This window comes from Neolamprologus multifasciatus, chromosome 23, assembly GCF_963576455.1.
Source record: "Neolamprologus multifasciatus chromosome 23, fNeoMul1.2, whole genome shotgun sequence".
NCBI classification, from domain to species: Eukaryota; Metazoa; Chordata; class Actinopteri; order Cichliformes; family Cichlidae; genus Neolamprologus; species Neolamprologus multifasciatus.
The window spans coordinates 18,904,432-18,921,406 of record NC_140460.1 but is presented as its reverse complement, the minus strand read 5'-3'; the positions used below and the strand labels follow the sequence as shown (position 1 = coordinate 18,921,406).

Genomic DNA, 16,975 nt, shown 5'->3' with positions numbered 1-16,975 from the left:
ACTGACTGTGGATCTCCATGTACCAGTGTGGGTCTGATGTCTGATTGGAGCAGGTTAGAGTGACATTGGTCCCCAGCTCTCCTCTGACCTCGGTCATGTTTTCGGCCTCTGCACAGAGAAGAACCACCAACAGGATCATCCACAGGAGAACCATGATCAGCTTCATCAACCACAACAAGACGGAGTTGTCTGAAAGCAGCTCAGCTCTGATGGACTCTGATAGAGAAGTGCTCTACACTTCCTACTTCAGGTGCTGTTGCTCACAAACCACTAATACCAAGTAACTCTACAGGAAGTTAAACTTGTGGGGAAGACAAAACACAAGGGGAATAAAATGTCATTCCAGTACAGCACATTTTAATTGAAATCCTAACAAAAAACAATAACAATTATATCAAAGTAAATAAGAAACCTGCTGTTGAATTAAACTGTAAAACAGAAAAGACACAGGGGTATAGCAGAGGCTAAACACCAGCAAACCATGCAACAACACACACACGCACACACACACACATACATACACACACACACACATACATACACACATACATATATTTATATATACATAAATTCTTTGCCAACATTAAGCATAATGCTAACATATCAAGAAACACAAAATAACTGAATAATCCATCAAACCAGCTGCAATCAAAGATGAACTCGAACATTGGAAATATCACACACATACACAACACACACACATAAATAAATGCATGAATGAATAATGAAGCTGAGTTATTGAACTCTACTGGCACATCATCCAAGATGTTCTCTGCAAACTGTGAATAAAATATGTAACAATGCAGTCATTATTTGAAGTAACATTTGGTTTTCCAAAAATTGCATTCATATTAAGTTTTTGACATTCATATTAAGTGTTGAGACACTGGAGGAGACGTAGTGGAGACTACAACCAAAAGAAAGTGGTTTTATTGAGGCTGGTAAACATGAACAAAACTCCAGCAAAGACAGAACAGGAGCGACAACTAAACTGGGAAAATACGTCTGTGAAGGTTCTCAGTCATCCAGGTCATCGTAGTCAAAGGAGCTTGCAAAGAAAAGCGTCTGGACTTCTTTAAAGAAGTCCAGACGCTTTTCTTTGCAAGCTCCTAAACTGGGAAACTAATTATGAAAATGTTATGAAACTATGATAATTCTGAACCAATTAAGATGACTATCACGACTATGATGACTACAATGACTGTTTTGATGAGACGTGAAGGTAAAATACACAGATGACCTGACAGCAAACAAAGGACGACAGAGGTCTTAAATACAGACACGAGGTGATCGGGGAAAGTGGAAACACATGGGCAAACAGCTAACTTAAATGAACAAAATGACATCACAGGAGAAGAGTAAAATTAAAGACTTTGAACAAAGAAGCACAAGGTTTTCAAAATAGAACAGCAAACATGACAACATGGCATGGCATGAACTAACAAGGGAGGCTCAACAACATGAAACACACAGACAAGAAACACATATCACACTGACTCGGAGGACAAGAACTGGCTTACACAAGGGGACATAGATGAAAACCTAAAGTAAAATAACTTAGAATACCAACACAAGACTCAACATATTATCAATATAATTAGAAATCGAAAATACAAAATTAATTCAAAATTCTGGGTCACAGACACAGCCCCTGACAGAGCTATATGCTGAATGTTCACACATCATCTTAACTGACATACGTATATACAGTCACTGTACACTTTATCAGTTACACTAAAAATCTGCTTGTTAACACAAATATCTAATCATGTTCCAATCACATGGCAGACGTGCATTGCTATGTAGACAAAATGACCTTCTAAGGTTCTCACTGAGCATCAGAATGGGGAAAAAATTGATTGAATTGACTTTGTTGTTGGGGCCAGACGAGCTGGTCTGAGCATTTGTGGAACTAATGATCTACTGAGATTTTCACAGAAATATCTCATAACAGAATGGTCCCAAAGACATAAAACATTCAAAGAGTGGGAGCTGTTTGGGAAACTTCTCTTGATGATACATACCAGAGAATGCCCAGAGTGCTACAACTGACAGGAGGACTACATAAACACAACATAACTAACCATTTACAACCAGGGACGGCAAAAGAGCATCTCTCACCAAGAACTGAGGCACTTCACAAGGAAAATGGAAGTCCAGTATGTTGCTATGAAGAATTACCTCTTAAAGTGGCTGTGAGTATAGCTTATATAATGGATGACATTAATTTAAAAAACAAAACATATATTTTTTTTATATATATATATAATGATTTGGCACATCCAATTTGCTATTGTCATGGTCCAAGAGCTTGTTTTTAGTGCTGGAGATTCTAAGTGTGTTTTATTCAAATGCTTAGAATATGTTTATTTCAGTTATGCGCTCACCCACCTCCAATACATAGGCCCCACATGAAGTTGCATCCTGTTGTTTAGGATGAATCAGTGTGTCGCATACCCATCTTGAAGGATTAAGCCGTATGTGTCTCATGAAAAACCTGAGAGAGATATTGTCATGGCTGTGTGAAGGCAGGCAGGAAATGGTGGACCCAAAAGCAGGATTCACGGAGGCAGATGTAAAGTCAAAACACACGGCTTTATTGTTGGATAGCAACCGAACTAACTAAACTGAGAATACAAAACAAAACAAACCAAACAAGCGAGCTAGCAAGGTGTTCAAATTTGCTTTATGAACAATAAAAACGAAAAAAGTGGTGAAACAATACAAGTGTAAGAGGGTTTGGATGGTGAATATACTAAGCAAAGGATGATGAGGATGGAGCTGAAAGGCAGAAGAAAAAGAAAAAGATGTATGGATGTAATGATGCAGGACATGCAGAGGGTTGGTGTGAAATATGTAGGGATAAGGTGAGATATAGGCAGATGATCCAATGTGTTGACCTCCACATGAAGCAGCTGAAAGAATAACATGATATAAATTAGTGCTTTAACACATGAAATTTACTACCAAATAATATCATTAAAATGTAAAGCATCAACTGTTATATCGAATGTTGAAATACTGCAAATGTTGAAAGAAAGCATGACATTTGAGAAGAAGAAAATAACAACTTACACATGTAATTACATAAGTCATTTTTGAAATAATGTACACACAGAAGATGCAGTGCTGCGAAACAAAAAGAAAAGCTAATTTTTGTAATTGACAGATTTGTGATCTGTAAGCAAGACTGTTGGATACAGTAAAGTAACACGCATAGAAATGAATTTTTTTAAATACATTTTCTAAAATTGATTGTGTGATTGGCTTGTGAAACTCCGAAATGCCAGACGAGGATGCACAAGGTTATTCTAAATATCATTGCAACTACTACAGTTTTATGCTAACTTTAAATTTAAATGTCTGAGTTGGCAATGTTTTTGTGCTACAATGCTACAACTTTACCTTGTAATGTCCTGACAGTGTTTGATGTTCTTTTTCCTGTCACACAGTGGGTTTAGAAAAACACTTCTCTTCTCACCAGGTATGATCACCTAAATCTTGAAGTACTAGAGTTTAGAGTTACAAATAATCGTATAGGGGCCAAGGTCATTTGGATCTAACTTGCTCACTTTCCTCTGCTGGCTCCTCATGTTGAGCCTCCACACTTTTATGTCCACTTGAAAATTTGGAGTAGGTCTGCCTTTTGTTTTTTTATGATATTTTGATCGTGTTGTTTTGCTATTTGATATAGCAGCCTGAAGCACTTCATCAAGCTTCAGAATTTCCTCTGTTACCAGACGAAATTCCCTTAACTTCAACGTATGCTGCTCGGTTGTTTGTTAATTGTCCCTTGGGGATAAATAAAGTTTTCTGATTCTGATTCTGAAATGTCCTCCACACTACTGTCCACCTGTAAAATGTAGAAAATGATGAGTTATTATATGAAAACCTAAAAAAAAGTTTTCAAGGTAAGAAATTTAAAATCTTATTTATTTATCATCTTATTTATTTAATCCAACATTGGTTTTGAAAATAACTCACTCTGTATTCATCTGGAATTTGAGTGGGTTACCTCTCTACCAAACATTAAAAAAAATGGTGAATACTTCGTGGTCATATGGTGCTTGGTTCAGCATCCAAATGTTGTCCCTTTCCTCTGGCTTTTCATTCACTAACTTGGACAGTGCTCTACAAAATTAAATAACAAAGCAGTTATTAGGATATGATAGAAAAGTAAATTAAAAATATAAACATATGAAATGCTTAAATAACATTATATCTCTGTATGGTCCCATTCATCCTCTCTACCCATTTGTCTGTGGGTGGCCACAGAGACTCCTTTGAATGTTTAGGATTTTGCCAACATTTCTATTGAGCTGTATTCAGAAAAAAATAATCATGTGACACTGGTAAAACAAGATGACACTGTCAGTTAATTCAATTATACCTTAGTTACCTATACTGTAAGTAGCATATTTGCATTTTAGTAGGTTCTTACTTCATTCACAAACTCCTTCCCTTGGTCTGTCAGAATGGGCTTCAGTGCTTCAAACTGAAAGAGGAATTTCAGAATGCATTGTGTTACCTCATCAGTACACATATCTACTGGTTTCCATTTGAAGTCATTTTTAGTGGACCATTCAGATCCATCCCCAAAATCACAAATGGATGGGTGACCTTTCAAACACAGAAAGCATTAGCAATTCCTTATTATCAATATAGTATTTAAGATTTTAATAAATGTTTGTCTTATGTCAAGAAAAAAGTTACAGGAAAAAATATGTTTACTGTTTACTGTGGCGGAGGTGTGGTTCCTGGCTCGGCTGCAGGGGAGGAGTGGTGCAGTGAGCTCAATGGGGCGATGCTGGGGAAGGAGGTGAGAACACAGCTTTGGACTGATGACAGGTTTCTTTCCCCTTTTTTAGTGAGGTGGGAGTCAAGAGGGTAGGTGAAGGAAGCTGAGACAGACGCTAACCAGGCTGTGAACTGTCACACAAAAAAGTCAGATATAAACGTCACATCTATCTGCATTAAACTGTGTGTGTGTGGAGTGCATTCAACATTTAGCTGTATTGGTTTGTACTCCACCTCCTTTTTAATTATGACACTACTAGCTTGGCATGCCACACACAGTGTGAACCACCACTGCTGGCATGAAAGTCAAGGAACACGTCATTGGCTTCGTTGGGCCCACACAGCACTTTTTTCTTAATGCAGAAGCATTTGTACCTTATGTAGTACAACTCGCCATCTGTAAGAAATCAAAGAAATGCATGAGTAGTTTTAATCAGCTATAATATACTCGTAATTGTGGCATTATTCTAGCACTGTAACATGGTCAAAAACATACAATGTGTATGTTTGAATAGAAATTTTATTCCCATATAAAAGGCTCTGGAGGGTGATTGACATGACTAGGGATGGGTACCGGTATCCGGTGCCATGATGGCACCGGTTCTGACATAAACGGTAGTAACCAGACCGAAAAGCAGCGCACATTTCGGTGCTTTATTTCGGTGCTTTTTTTCCTGAGCTGTGATACACTTTCTTCTTCCTTACATTTGTATTGGTGGTTGGCAAACAACTGAAAGGTGCATTACCGCCACCAACTGGTATGGAATGATACACTTTAGATTCTAGCCAATCATTTTAAGTTTCCGAGAATAGTAGGCGGGTCCAGGTACGTACATTCTTTTAGAGCAGAGCTACAGATTAAAAATGTCCAAGGCGAAGCGGTCAAAAGTCTGGCTGTACTTCACAGCAAAAGATGCAAACTCAGCAGCTGCAACAAGTGCTTTAAGCTGATACTGTGATACTGTCAAAGAAGGTAACACCTCAAATCTGATGAAACACCTGGCGACGCATAGTGTTTTTTTTTAAAGCCGAGAAATGCGCCGTATTTGATAGCTTGCTGCGAGACCTCACACCGAGCACATCTAATGCTTGTGGGTTGCCTGTTATCGGACCCGGAATTAGCAACATCCACCAAAAATCCGAAGAGGAGAGTCCTGGCCCCTAGCCCTGCCAGTGTAGCAGAAATGATGAGGATGATGATGCAGCAGCAGCCGTTCTTCTTTGCGTGAGTAGCTTAATGTTGTTCGTGTGTAATTTACGTTGAGTAGGCTAACCACGTTATTACATTAATGCATGTAAGGTGAACAGCAAACACCATCATAGCTACATGCAGCTGTCTTCTTGTTTGATGGCAGATACTCCCTTCACCCTGGCCAAAAAGGCTAAAATGACCAAAGAAAAAGTGGAAAACAGTTAAACATGAGAGGTTTTTGGACAAAGTTTGTGTTTTTTTCCATTGTTTAAGCACTGCTTCCAGCCAAGAATGATACCATATATGCCCCATAGCTGCAGAAAAGGCTAACATTGTTATCTTTTTACAAAAAAACAGCTGAACATGAGAGGTTTTTGGACCACTTTTGTGTTTTCCATTCTTTAAGCACCGGTTTGAGCACCGTGTAAGCACCGGCACCGTTTCAAAAGTACCGGTTTGGCACCGGTATCGGATAAAACCTAAACGATACCCATCCCTAGACATGACATTGGCCAATCAGATCAAAGGAAGAAAAACAGGGTCAAAATTTGTACTTGTAACTTGAGTGCAGAGTTTCACACGTATTTTTTGGCTAAGTCCACACACAAATCTTTTTTACGCATACAAATCGTACAAATACAAATCCTGATTTACAAGTACAAAATATTTATGACCACAATTTGAGCCCATGGGCAGGCTGAACACAAAACTGAGCAGGTGACTGAGTTAAAGCCTGGGCCGGTGCCTGTAGTGACAGAAATAAAAAATATAAATAAAGTTGATGTTGAGGTTATAATTTCAGGACCATGGACAACACATGCAGGTTTCACCATGATCTCATGAGCTGTGCCTTGACAGGTTTTTAATGGTGGGCCTTCACAAAATCAGCTGCTGGCTGATTTCACCTTCAGCCAGAAATCTGCATCAGAAATTTTACACAGTAACTCTAAAAGCAGGAAGTTTGACCGTTACACTTAGACCACAGTGATGTCTTTAAAGTACAGAGGAGCAGAGAATGTACTGACTAATGATCATGTAGTACTAGTAGTAAATGTTTCAGTAGAAATAAAAAAACAGGATTCAAATAGTTGAAATAAATCAAAAGCATGACCAAAGAGCATCCTCACTTTAACATGTCTGAGCTGAAAACGTGGCTCCATCTTGTGTCTCTAACCAGTTACTGCAGAGAAAAAAAACTTCAACATGACTAGAATGCGTACTTTTATACTGCAGTCTGTACTACAGATACTTCTTATTCTCTCTCTAACAGCGGTGAAGCTTCAACTACAGTATGTAGCAGTAGCCTGTGTACTACTACATGACTGCAACATGCACTACACCCTGTACCATGACAGTACTGCTTTTATTACAACTGTTTCTCCTTCATTTGCACTACAGCTGTCATCTATATTAGTTTATACTTCTCTGTTTCCTTTTACTTTATTTTCTACTGTACGTTCTAGTTTTCTATTGTTCTACCGTAAAACAATGGGTAATAACTTTTGTTATGAGCAGAATTACTTACCCATTACTGCCCCTACTGTCAGCACTGATTCTGCAAACTTAACACTGAAACTGGGTCAGGCTGTCTGTCCTTGACTTCAGCCTGGAGATGGTTTCAGTTCTAACACTGTTAGTGAATCTCTCTGTCACCTGATCTGATGGTGTTTAATTGCTGGTTTGTGCTGCTACTCTCAGTCTGATCACTGTGGTCATTATTATTTCAAATATCTTGATAGTTCTCATGTTTTATGCTCAGTAACTTTGCTTTCTGTTGTTTGGTCACCTGCCAACTGCCTGTGTGAAACACCTGAATTATTTTTTCATGTATAATGTTATAAGTGTAATACATGTATGTGGAACAAAAGGGTAAAAAAGGAAGCAGCTTTTATTGCTGTTACACAACACTCCAAACAAAAACAGAAAAATCATAAAGAAACAAACAAAAACTAGAAACTAGGATTGGAAAACAAATGAACAAACATACTATGACGCTATGATGGAAAACATGGAAACACAGCCTATAGGGACAACACGACAACAAGCAGGGGAGATGAGGACAAAAATGCACACAGATTAACCAGAGGCTGGACAATAGGTGGGGACACAGCTGAAACTAATTACTCACAAAAGGGACAGAGGAAGCAAAAGTGAAGTCAAAGCAAACAGGACAAGAGATTTACAAAATAAAAAAGGAAGCTACACACACACACACTGAGACTCACCCCAAGACACATGAGCTTGACACAAGGACAGGGGAAACAAGACAAACTAGAGAGACAGTGGGATGAGGGACCAGACATGGACACAAGACAGACTAGGGAGACAAGGAGCAAAACACAGAGATGAACATGTGAACAGGGACAGAGACAGACACGGTATGACCGAGAGACTGAAAGAATAAGAGAAAACACAGAGATGAGGAGACGAGGACAGAGTGGACATGCAGCGACATGAACAACATATATAGAGCTAAAAATGCAAATAATAAAAAGTCAGTAGGAAATACAAAACTAAAGACCGGCTAATACAGAACTAGAATATGAAAATCTCCTAAATCCAAAAGAACGAGTCACAAAACCAAAATCAACTTTAAAACTGGATCCGAAATATTACAAAATATCTCTAATATATAAATATTGTGATATTTAACAGAAAAATAAAATATATATGAATAAAGTTGGAATTGAGGTTACAATTTCAGGACCATGGAAAGTGCATGGAGTTTTTGTCTCAAACACATTTTTAGTGTTGGACCTGCACTAATTCAGCTGCCTGCACTTTAACAATGTTTTATTTTTTAAACAAACACAGCAAAGTGCTACTGTTAACACCATCAGGCATTTTATGCCTTGCAGTCCACAAAACTAACCACACTTGCAGTCTTATTTGGACACTGCTATTTTGTCCTTTTTAGTAGATATAGTCATATTTGCATACACAAAGGAACGTAAACCTGACAGTTACAGCATTGCTAACACAGGTGAGAGTAGAAATATGTAACAACCTCTGAATTTTCTAAACCAAAAATGAATGAATCAAACTGAAAATGTGCACAAACATGGATTGCATGTACTTTAAAGGGTAGTACACGAGTACGGTTTTGCTTTACCTGCAGAAAAAATAAGACTTCCCTGAAACTGACATTTTCTGGAGGACGTGTTTCTAAACCTGTAGATGTTCAGGATTCCTCTGCTGTGTGCACTAATGTCCCACATTATTCAAGACTCTGGCTTTGAACTGTCTGCTGATAGTAACTCAGCATACAAGTGTGTGTGCCAAATGTCTTTGCCCCACATTTCATGCTGGTGCTGTGGGTCTGTCCACTGTGGGGAAACCACACGGTTTGCTGTGGACATATCCAAGAAGACACAACATCCATGACTTCCAAAGAATCTCACACTGTGATTGGCCGGAGCATTCAGGGATAGCTCAGTAGGTAGTGTGGTCGCCCCATGATCAGAAGGTTGGGGGTTTGAATCCACTGAATGGTTACCCTGAGGTACCCCTGAACAAGGTGCCATCCCTACACACTGCTCCCTGGTGCGCCTGTTTAGTGGCTGCCCACTGCTTCACTGAGTGAACGGGTCAAATGCAGAGAGAGTAATTTCAGTGAAGTATACATCATTATTATTATTCGACAGGTTTGCACTTGTACTCATCTTAACAAACTCCGGGTGCTTTGTCAGTGTTTCTGTCTCTCTGTTTGTTTTTTCATGGTAGAGTTTGAGCTTTGTGTGTGTGCAGTGATTATCCACAGAATTAGGTTTGTTTTTAATGCCGTGCTGCCTGAAAACCTCCAGCATCCAAGCTCTGCAGTCTGATGCTGATTGCACAGGTTTGTCTGGATTCTTTGAACCTTCTCATGAAATCATGAACATAGATGATGTAGTTCACTTATTTCTTTTATTATTTTTACTTCTTAAATTGTTTAAACTATTTGTTAGTGATGGGCAGTACTGTGCCGAGGCTTCAAAGCTCATAACAAGAAATCCAGAAAGTCTTTAATGAAGTGACGTCATTGATGAAACTGAAGCCTCGCTGGTTCAGAAAGTGGTTCAAGTGTTGATGTGATTTATGTGCATATACAAAACTCAATGTATGCCCACATAATTTACGTGTGTGTTGGAGACATCACGTGAAAGTTTTTTCTCCAAAGCTAGAGAGCTCATTACTAAAAATCTAACTGACCAAGTCCAAAATATTTTTAGAAAATGTAAATGAAGTCACCATCAGCTGAATATTTGTAAGCACAATCATTGTCCCATCACTGGAAAGCAGTGCAACACTTAATGTCTCATGTCCTGTTTATTTAAACACTGACTGAAATCATATTGATGAGGATTTTTCCACATTGATGGACTTTTATTATCCTTATAAAAACAGATGAAATTAATTAACTACACAAAGTCATATTAAGGTGTTTTTATGTTTTTATTTCTATTCTTTGATTATCTCCATGCTGACACTGTTGGAACACAGCCACAAGGCCATAACAAATAGTTGAAATGAGCACATGAAACCTTGAGAAAGGAACTTTTTTTTAACCCCTTGGAAGGAAAGTTTCAAGGCTTCACTACTATTTACCCTTGCAGACTTTCACAGAGCATTAAATCCTTGTATCTCTTCAAAAGAGATGATGTCACCTATTTTCTTGTAATTTCTCACGTTAACATGTTGGTTTTTTGTCGTTTCAGTTCTGTTTAAGCTCTGAATGTAAATCAGCGTATTCTGTTTTTGCACACACACATTGTCACACAGTAACAAAAGCACAACATGACACATTACGCTGTCTCGTTATTTATTTAACAAAAGCTAAACCAACTGTTAAGCCCAGCCTTACTGTTTCCGTAGGAATAAACAGGATTTGTAGCACCCAGGTGCACATCAGTAACTGATCATCAGTGAGCATGAGCAGCTCTATAAAAGCAGCATTGTTGGCAGGTTGCAGGTCTGGTGTGTTCAGGTGTTTGTTAACACAACGCAATGATCTTCTAAATTCACTCCAACGTCAGATGGTCTTGAATTGAAAAAAAGAAGAAAAAAAAGAAAAACTACATCTCACACTCTACTTGATCTATTTTTGACTTTTTGAAATGTAGTTTTCAGTCTCTGGTAGTTTTACAATTTATATTGTTTTTTTTTTTTTTTTAAATCTCAAGATTTTCAGACACGGCCTTTTTTTGTCCAACATGTTTCATTGTAACATTCACACTGTGTTCACTATAATGTGATGAATGAAAGTGAACTGTACACATATTTACAGGTTTTTACAGCAGCCTCTGGGTCTGGTTTATCCATCTGAAGTTCTGAACCACTTTAAAAAAGGTTTGGCAAAAAGTTGTGAAATCTGAATCCAGCAGGTATCATACACCTGTCCAGGTGTGTCTGTCAGCTTTGAGGCAATGTGAAGCAAGGCAGGTGAAGTTTGTAGTAAATGCCCTCTGATGGAGGAGCAGCAGATCGAGGCGGGGGCTGGATCTCCTTCTTCTGAAACACAACAGCAGCACTGAGTACAAACAAAGTAGCACAGAAGGAGAACAATGGGCATGAGCTGCAGGGTCACCTGTACACGTTAGGGCCTTTCCCACTACTAACACTCGGCTTGGCTTGACTCAACTAGGTTTTTAGGTACATAATTTTCCATTAGGTGGTAGTACCTGGTATCAGGTATCAAAAAAAGTAGCTGGTTCCAGTTCCTTGTTTTAGAACCTGCTCAGCCAGAGTTTCAAGCGATCTGAGGCGACATGCAACATCAACAGTGTTGGGGAGTAACGGAATACATGTACCGCCGTTACGTATTTAAAATACAAAATATGAGTAACTGTATTCCGTTACAGTTACCGTTTAAAAAGGTGGTATTTAGAATACAGTTACTTTGTTGAAATAAATGGATTACACGGCGGTACTTCCCTGTTTCATATTGTGGCGGGTCAGGATTGTTTGGGTTTGTTTGACAGCTACGTTCTGTTGTTCCAGGCAGCAGCGTTACGGTTGCCATGGTTACAGGGTGACGCTCTCTCTGCGTGTTTCCTGGGTGAGAGAGCGCCTTTTTGTTGTTGTTGTGCTAAGCTAATAGGCAGAATGCTACAGGTATAGCTCTAAAGAATGTAGCATCATAGGCAGTGTAGTCCGTGCTGCAGGGAGAATGGACTGCCATACCCGTTATGTGTCTGTGAGCGAGGAGGGAGAAAAAGGAAAAGTACGAGCTGTCATCGAGCAAAAACAGGAGCTGGAAGCATGTAAATATACTAATAACCACTGCAGCCAAGAAGAGTGCCTGACGAGCCCAGTTGTAAGTAAGCTATTAAGACTCGACTGTACACCGTGTTCGTGTTTTCCTCCAAAAACAATAAGTTCTGTTGGAGCAGCTTTTCAACGCCTCTCTCTGTCTCTCGCAAGCAAAGTTGACCCACACAACAAAGTAAAGCTATTTTTCGGCTACGAGCCGACACAGAACCCACCGTATTAGCCAGAGGTCCCTTTACTACGGTTCGGAGCCGCGGACCTTCAGTAACAGTAATAAATCACAGCAATAGTACATTCATGTAGTTGTAAACAGCATGATAATATATTAAGTAATCCAAAGTATTCAGAATACGTTACTCTCATTGAGTAACGTAACGGAATACGTTACAGAATACATTTTGGGGCATGTAATCTGTAATCTGTAATGGAATACATTTTAAAAGTAACCTTCCCAACACTGAACATCAATAGACTCCATGCCATCGATTGGCTAGTTAGTGGCATCATTAAACAAGTAATGAGAGTGAATTCTTCAAAAACTAAACAGCATTTTTGTGTGACTATTGCATACAAGTGATGTCACAGGATTTGCTACTCAATTGTACCAAACTGACCCAAATTGGGTCGAGTTGTGTAGATACTGGTAGAAAAGGCTGAGTTACCTGTGGAGCCTCCAGCCTCTTACTGATCCCAGCTGGAGGGAGGTTTGCCTGATACTTGCTGATTCTCCTCTTCAGAGACAACGATACACAACTCAGACCTGCCAACAGACCATCAGAGGTGTCACTTCACCTTCACACTTACATCAGCACTCATCACATACAACACATTTCAGGAAGCACAGTCAGCTGCTCCTCCCCAAATATGTGACACCAAATGAGTGCATAAAGGTTCCTTCCTCTCACTCCTTCCAGCAGAGCTTTGTATCATTCACAGTTCAAACTAATCCTTCTGTATCTCATCCTGGACAATAACGCACTCTGAAAATGTTTTTGTTTTTCCTAACAAACTGCTGACTTTAACTAATTAAATTACATGTAAATTATCTTTATAATTGTGTTATACAAGTGCAATGTAAAACATTTCATGTAATGGGAACTGGTAAAACTGATATACAGGTTTTTACAAAGCACTTTTTTCATTAAAGTCAACTATTTGAATAAATAAACCTTTGATTTGACATATGTTACTTAAACTTATTGCTTCATGTTTAGTGAAGGTGAAAAATAATTTTTCTGAGTTCAGCTTCTTAGTTTAGTTTTTGTCCTGATCCTGAGTGTGACCCAGTGTTTAATTTATATTTGGTGATTGTTGTTATTCATGGTTTTAGTTCTTTTGAGGTTATATTTTGTTGTTCTGGTTTCTATTTTCAGTTTCTTTACATTCTCTGTGTCCCACATCTGGTTACTTGTTGTCTGTGTCTCATTCCCTCGTTATCACTCTGTGTATTTAAGCCCTGTGTTCCTTTTTGCCAGTGTTGCATTGTGCCCTCACTGTGCTGGACCTCCTCCTCCACCTCCGCCGCCACCTCCTCCTCCACCTCCGCCGCCACCTCCTCCTCCTCCCTACCATGCTTCCTGGTATCTTTGTCTCTAGTTTTCTAGCTTTCCAGTGTTTAGTTATTAATTTCCAGTTTCCATGTTGTAGTTTGCATTTTTTTTCCACTATAGAACAATAAAGCTGCCTCTTTAAGTTTTCATTCTGTGACACACAGCCGAACCATGACAGTTTAGCTCCGCCCCCTTTAAGAGGACCCTAAAAATTGCACCTGCTGAGCGACAACACCCGTGCTGTCTGTGTTTGGACATGCTGCACTTTCAGTTTACACTGATCATTTTACAAAGGTTTACATCATTCATTAAAATGTTCACGTTTACTGTGAACATCTGGTCTTCGTGCAGCAAAAGCAGAATTTAAGACCCTTTTAATGGACTTATCTCAACAAAAACTAACAAAAGAACAAATTAAAATTCTTGAAGTAATCTTGAGAGCTGCATTTGTACAACTCAGATTTTATTCTGTAAAACTTTATAAAATTTAGTTAAGATGTTTGCATCCAAACAAGTTTTACTCAAATTAAACAAATAAATAAAAACAGCTTCATTAATGAGCAGGTGGTTTGATTGCTGTTCTGTAACATGATCTAATGGTTGCACACTGTGGAGACATGGTGGTATTAGCAGAAGAGCAGAGACACCAAAGCTTCAGACAAAGTAACAGACTCACAGATCACCACAAGAACGAGTGCAGCGTTCAGGCTCAGAGAGCTCAGGATGAAAAGCTCACTCTGCTGGTTGCTGTCAGTGAGTGCGACAGGTATTTGAGTTACATCTGAAAAGAAAAGGGAGACAGATTTATGAACAAGTGTGTGAAACATGTTTTACATGTCTGAGGACTTTTCAGCTGATAGTTTAAGAAGTTTGTGATCTAAATTTTAAGAAAGGTTTGAGAATGTTGTGAACTGGCCAAGCTGTGAATACTTTTTAACCTTTTTTTTTAACCTTTATAACCCTCACTTTAACTTTTGAATTTACGACCCCTCTGTAAGAAAAATGCACTGGTGGTCGCTTTAATCACTTGTCTCAAAACTGACATCAGACAAAGCTCGCAACCCGCCCACTTCACTTCACTAAAGGTTAGTGTATCTGTTGCTCCTACAAGAGGGTGTATTTTGCTGACATTCATTGGCCTCTGGTTTCCACATCACTGCTGGTTTCCTACTGTATCATTTTGAGGCATTAGACAGCTATTTCATAGAAATTCACAGCAATCAAATTGAGGGTTACATAAAGGTTGTGTTTTATACAATTTTAAACAAGGTGGATGTTCATTGTTCCATTAGCCTACTCCTGTGTTACTTATAGAGTTACTTCAAGCTCAGCTGAGTTCATTGATACCCATGTAGTCTGAGACTGTTTGGACCTTTATTTTGTTATGTTACTCTTCAGACTAGTCTAGTCTTTTTTTACACTTTAAATAGGAAATGTGCTGCATTTCTCTGTCAGACTCACATCAGAGGTGTAAAAAGAACAAAACCACAATGTTACTGCCAGACCTATATACCTTTGACATATTTAACTGACGGTGGGGCATTCTGACACTACATCTTCTAAAAAAGTCAATGCAAAAATGTTAACTAGTCAGTTACCTGAAATAAGATGGAAAGTTTCCACAAACTGAGTGCTGCCATCTCTCTTGATGCCACAGAAGTAAAGCCTGCAGTCCTCTGCTGTCAAGTTTTTAATCACGAGTTTGTTTCCCAGGATTGAAAATTTGGTTTCAAAACCAGGAGAGCAGTAGGTAGAGTCTGCTGAAGAAAAACTGCGACCGATACATGCTCTGAACTGACTGTGGATCTCCATGTACCAGTGTGGGTCTGATGTCTGATTGGAGCAGGTTAGAGTGACATTGGTCCCCAGCTCTCCTCTGACCTCGGTCACGTTCGCGGCGTCTGCACAGAGAAGAACCACCAACAGGATCATCCACAGGAGAACCATGATCAGCTTCAGTGTCCACAACAAGACGGAGTCGTCTGAAAGCAGCTCAGCTCTGATGGACTCTGATACAGAAGTGCTCTACACTTCCTACTTCAGGCACTGATTATGTTGTGTGCAACACCTTCAGTCAAACCACAAATACCAAGAAACTCTACAGGAAGTGAAACTCCTTCACATCCAGCCTAACGTCTGCAGCACAGCGCTGGCATTGCCCTTTACTGTATGATTAATTCAGCAACAACAACACAAGTACAATCACCATTTCAGGTATTAAATTGATCTGGCCTAACTATACAGTTACAATGCGCGTATATATTTGGAGTGTGCACAGCAAATTCAAAAGTGTTAAATGCTTTGGTGTTAGTAGTCTTAGAGTTAATTTTACTCTAAGTAGAGTCACATTCTTTTAATGTAACTCTGAGGTGTAAAATGATAGTAGTTAAAATCGAGTGTTAAAAATGAGTGTTTCTATTTCAAATCTGGAGGTGTTACAATGGAAACATTAACTCTTGACCTCTTAACTCTGAACTCCTACAGGGGCTATGACACCAATAGAGTAAATTCACAGACTCCGCCCCCAGCACGGCTCCAATCGAAGCTGAAGTGAAGCCGTTTCAGAACATTTTGCTCTACATATTTGAGTTGTTTGCCATGCTTGGTAAGTCATGTTTTCAAAGATTGTTTCAATTATTGTTATTAGCTTTTACTTCTGTGGCTCTTTGGAGTTGAGACAAAGCTGTGTGAAAGGCATTAGCCATGTTGCTCGCTGATAGCATAATATTCTGTTTTAGCTAGCTGAAAGGTATTGTTTGCGGGCAAATACCACAGCCTTGAAAAAAAGCTTGCATGTGAATTTTCAGTCAAATTTCTTGGTCAAATGTTGATATAATGGTGCTAATTGAAGCCTGAAAACGATCTCCCATAAAAAACGAGCAAACAGCAGTAGCAGACGTCCCGAGTCCCGACTGAGTTCTACGTTAGCACTTAGATTCCTCCAGAGTTTTGTGCACACGGTTTAGGTAAAAATGAAAAAGGCTGAGGTTTTACATTTAGTTCAGTATTACCTGTTGTCTGTGTCCTTGTCTTTTGGGAAAATACTTTACACAAGTAATCGCTCAAAAAGGATTCCTTTTTTTTTTTTTACTGTGCTGCAATTGATTTGTGCCATTAATTAGTGTCAACTAATTTTTATTCAATCTCCACATAGGATATGCTTGTGAAGATGGAATATGGGGGAGAG

The 16,975-nt window shown here is 39.0% G+C and overlaps 1 protein-coding gene across 2 annotated transcripts; it reads right to left on the bottom strand.

Moving 5' to 3' along the window:
- Positions 1 to 8,705: 8,705 nt before the first annotated feature.
- Positions 8,706 to 16,055, bottom strand: LOC146491392 (uncharacterized). 2 transcript variants are annotated; one of them, XM_085152863.1, is made up of 4 exons: positions 15,387 to 16,055; positions 14,465 to 14,569; positions 12,901 to 12,998; positions 8,706 to 11,479 (listed from the first exon to the last, which is right to left on the bottom strand). In XM_085152863.1, the coding sequence occupies exons 1-4, from the start codon at positions 15,733 to 15,735 to the stop codon at positions 11,381 to 11,383; spliced, it is 651 nt and encodes a 216-aa protein (XP_085008989.1). In that variant the 5' UTR covers positions 15,736 to 16,055; the 3' UTR covers positions 8,706 to 11,380. The 2 variants fall into 2 exon arrangements, with proteins under 2 accessions (XP_085008989.1, XP_085008988.1); XM_085152862.1 differs by lacking the exon at positions 8,706 to 11,479 and having other exon boundaries at positions 12,705 to 12,998.
- Between the last annotated feature and the right edge of the window lie 920 nt (positions 16,056 to 16,975).

Excerpts from the sequence above, each read along its gene's own strand:
- LOC146491392 (XM_085152862.1), bottom strand. The coding sequence starts at position 15,735 with ATGGTTCTCCTGTGGATGATCCTGTTGGTGGTTCTTCTCTGTGCAGAC. Across the intron at positions 14,570-15,386 it reads AACTTTCCATCTTATTTCAG|ATGTAACTCAAATACCTGTC; the intron begins GTAACTGACTAG and ends TTTTCTTTTCAG. Across the intron at positions 12,999-14,464 it reads ACTCGTTCTTGTGGTGATCT|GTCTGAGTTGTGTATCGTTG; the intron begins GTGAGTCTGTTA and ends GTCTGTTGGCAG.